At 55.7% G+C, this 3,871-nt stretch overlaps 1 protein-coding gene across 1 annotated transcript in view; it reads left to right on the top strand.

The window, feature by feature from the left end:
• Positions 1-582: 582 nt before the first annotated feature.
• LOC124664074 (protein IQ-DOMAIN 19-like) overlaps positions 583-3,871 on the top strand; it is a 3,855-nt gene continuing 566 nt past the window's right edge. Inside the window, exons 1-4 of the mRNA XM_047201675.1 lie at positions 583-1,008; positions 1,346-1,585; positions 1,686-2,294; positions 2,412-2,425. Coding sequence (XP_047057631.1) covers positions 583-1,008; positions 1,346-1,585; positions 1,686-2,294; positions 2,412-2,425 — 1,289 coding nt within the window. The remainder of the gene's footprint in view (positions 1,009-1,345; positions 1,586-1,685; positions 2,295-2,411; positions 2,426-3,871) is intronic.

Raw genomic sequence — 3,871 nt, forward strand, 5'->3', positions numbered from 1 at the left:
CAACATGTCAAATCTGTGATTTAAACTTTGGTGGGCTGGAGCTGGCACTGCCCTCCAAACCATCCAACCACAAGTTGGTTCTCAGGAAGTAATAAATGTGACCTTCTATGTTAGCACGATAATGATACTACCCACTATGAAGGTAATAATATAGATTAGTAAACATGTCAATATACATATAAAATTTTATAAATCTCAGATAATTTTCTAGATACATCCACATTTTCACAACAACTCTAAGACAATTTTATTGGGGACGGAGAAAGTACACACAATTGATGTGTTAGTTTAAAGGCGAAAGATTCGGACAGCCAGCCTTGTAGGGATGCACTCCACGTTCGTGTAGTCCCGCCCGCACATGCGCCGACCGGACCGGCCGCCAAGCGCCATTGCTCGGCAGCTGCCTCGGTTGACTGCTGACACATTGTACTGTTTGGAGCTGCAGTTGCGCGCGCGGCAAGGGTGGTTGGCTGGCTGGTTGGTGACCCTGATTGCTTGCATTGCATAGGCTTCTTCTTGGCGGCAGGGTCTACATACACTTATCAGTTGTGTTGTTATGTGCATCGATCGAAGGCGCTAGCAATGGGGAAGGCCGGGAGATGGCTGAGGAGCATCTTGGCGGGGAAGAAGGACGGCGGCAGGAGGAGGGGGAACAAGCAGGGGCAGTGTGACGCCACACCTTTGGCCGAGCTGCCGGCAGCGTCGAGCCCGAGGGAGAAGAAGCGGTGGAGCTTCCGGAAGCCGGGGAAGGCCGCCACGCCGTCACCGTCGACCCCGGAGCCAAGCGCTGCCGGCGGTATGTCCGTATCGGTGTCGGAGCGCGAGCTTGAGCAGAGCAAGCACGCCGTGGCGGTGGCCGTAGCGACCGCGGTGGCTACCGATGCCGGAGTGGCTGCGGCTGCCGCGGTGATACGCCTGACGACCGCCGAGGCGGAGGACGAGTTGTATGCATGCCCCATCGAGGAGACCGCAGCCTCAAAAATCCAGGCCACCTTCAGAGGCTACTTGGTAAGCTTGATAACGCCAGCAAGTTTGCTAATTTTGTAGTCTATCCAGCTTAATTAACAGTGATTAGCTCAGTTAAGTTGCGGCAATATGAGAACGACCAAAATTTTCGATTTCCTTTTTTCATTCATCCGCATCTTTAGAAGTTGTGATCTCCAATTAATTCTTCATAGCAACATGTACCTTGTCATGCGGCCCAGTGGATTTACTGTGTAATCTTGTGCCAATTTGCTATCAATCTTTCTGAAGTAAAACTCAATGTGCTCATGCCGGGCCAATCTGATGAGATGCTGATGCGGTCGAACAGAAACATGTGATTTGAACATGTGACATGCTGCAGGCCAGGAAGGCTCTATGCGCGCTGAGGGGGTTGGTGAAGCTGCAGGCGCTGATCAGGGGGCAGCTTGTAAGGAAGCAAGCACACGCCACGCTCCGCCGCATGCAGGCCCTCCTCATGGCGCAGACCCGCCTGCGCGCGCAGCGCATGCGCATGATCGAGGACGATGATGGCTATACAGCAAACGTCGCTACTACGGTCGAACGCCGGTCGCCGCAGCACCCAAGGCGCCGCCGCTCCTACGTAAGCCTGTCCCCGCACCGCACGCTAGTTCTTCCATGAGATCGATCGTGCAGCCCAACACGGTATGAATCAGTGAATTGTGTGATTTTTGAGCATGCAGGAGATGGACAGGTCCGGCGAGGAGCACGCCAAGATCGTGGATATGGACACTTGGGGGCCGCCTAGGCCGGGGCGGAGCAGCTGCTCGGTCGAGTCGAGGGAACGGCGGCGAGCAGAGTACTACGGCGCCGCCCAGTGCTCGCCCGCGCCGTCGGCGGCATTCACCGAGCACTTCGAGTACTTGGAGCCGGCGACGGCGCGTGTGGGCCCGTACGTGCCGGCCTCCGTCGACGACGACGGCGAGTCCGTATCAGACTTCTTCCCCAACTACATGGCCAACACCCAGTCGTCGCGCGCCAAGGCCCGGTCCCAGAGCGCGCCGAGGCAGAGGCCCTACTCGCCGTCGCCGCTCGACCGGCAGCCGAGCCGGCGGCGCGGCGGCGCTGCGCCCGTGCCGAGGAGCGTCAAGATGCAGCGTTCGTCGTCGCACGTCGGGGTGCCGTCCTCGGCAGCCGGCGACTACGCGCAGTACCAGCACCAGTACCACCCATGGCCGGTGAAGCTGGACCGGTCCAGCGTGTCGCTCAAGGGCAGCGAGTGCGGGTCGACGAGCTCCGTCCTCACTGCGGCCACCACCGTCGGCTACTGCCGCTCCATCGTCGGATTCGAGGTGCCCGACAAAGAACTGAACCACAGGATTTACACACCCGCAAAGATGTTCCTCGTTTTCTTCTCCTTTCTGCATTTGATCTCTGACCGACAAGAATTCGTTTTCGTGTTGTTTCAGGTGCAAAGAAGCCAGTACTGAGTAACTGGCAGCTGAAACAAAAACAAGTCACAAGTGGATGCTCAACTTCAGGACATCTCAAAGATAGTGTTCTTGAGTGGACGTCAAATGTGGGCGCTCGTTGCCTGGTGACTCAATTCAATCCGTGCCGCGTTTCAGTAGGCGATCTGTGCATAAACCTGGACTATCTGTCTCAGTTAAATGACCAATAATTCGTACGACATCAGAGGTCTACAATTGTGGTTAATACTACTACCTCTATTCATAAATAAACGTCTCAGACTTCTCTAAATCAAAATATATCTAGACGCTATTTAGTATCTACATACATCTAAATTTAAACAAACCTTAGATGATGGGCGGCAGTGCTTGGGGGTGAGGTGGGTGAGGTGGCCATGGGTGGCAGGGGCGCCGCGTGTGGGCTCCCTGGCCAGATCTAGCCCCCTCAAGGCCCGATCTGGGCCATGCCGGCCTGGCAGTGATGTTAATTCTCGCGACATCGCGTGGAGCTTCTTCCTGATCCATGCTCAAGTGGGATGCCGAACTTGGGCCGGTCGGGGATGGCGCAAGTAGGGGGTGACGGGTTTCTGCATGTGGACGGCGGTGACAACCATGACGCTGCAGCGCAAAGGTGGGGCTATTAGGGTCTAGTTGGCCTAACAGGCCTTGCTCCTGCGTCCGGTCTACGGTCGCTCTAGCGATGGAGGATGGATCTCCTCCTAGTGGTTGTGGCGCGCCTAGAGGCCGGCTCCAGTTGTCGAGGGTACTCCTCGGCAATGCCTTCCGTATGGGGCTTAGGGTAGATGGAATCCTGTAGGATGACACGAGACATCGGTTATCAAACAAGCGGGGAGAGCGATTTACCCAGGTTCGGGGCCCTCGATGAGGTAAAACCCTTACGTCCTGCCTGTCTGATATTGATTATGAAAATATCGGGTTACAATGGGGTGCCGAACGTTTCGGCTGTGATCTCGTTGAGAGACTAAGTTCTGCAGGGATCTAGCTCTAGGCATGCGGTGGCTATGATTGCTAAGATTGCGTGTGTCCTCGGCAGCCTCTCTCCTGGCCCTTATATTGGGAGCCAAGTCTCAAGAGATCTGTCCGGGTACGGCTAGGTTACAGGGGGTCCTAGTTCTAAGCTTTCCTTCTTCGTCTCATTGTCTTGTTCTTCAAGGATTCTTCTTTGGAACCGACGTAGTGGCCCACCGGCACTACAAGAAAAGTTGCCATGGCCGACGAAGTTGAAGTCGCGCCGTGGTTGCCGGTGTACCATGGCCGACGATTTTTGGTCCCTCCGTGGTGCATGTCAAAACTTTTTTTTTCTCGTTTTTGAGGCCACCTAGCCCGACGAAAGCGGCCAAAACGTCGCGTATGGTGGCCCGGGACGTGGTGCATCTCGAAATCTCGGGTTCGCCGGCCGAGTCAACGCAAATCCGCACCGCCGAGGGATGTAGGGCCCG

Source organism: Lolium rigidum, chromosome 6, assembly GCF_022539505.1.
Source record: "Lolium rigidum isolate FL_2022 chromosome 6, APGP_CSIRO_Lrig_0.1, whole genome shotgun sequence".
In the NCBI taxonomy this organism is placed as follows: Eukaryota; Viridiplantae; Streptophyta; class Magnoliopsida; order Poales; family Poaceae; genus Lolium; species Lolium rigidum.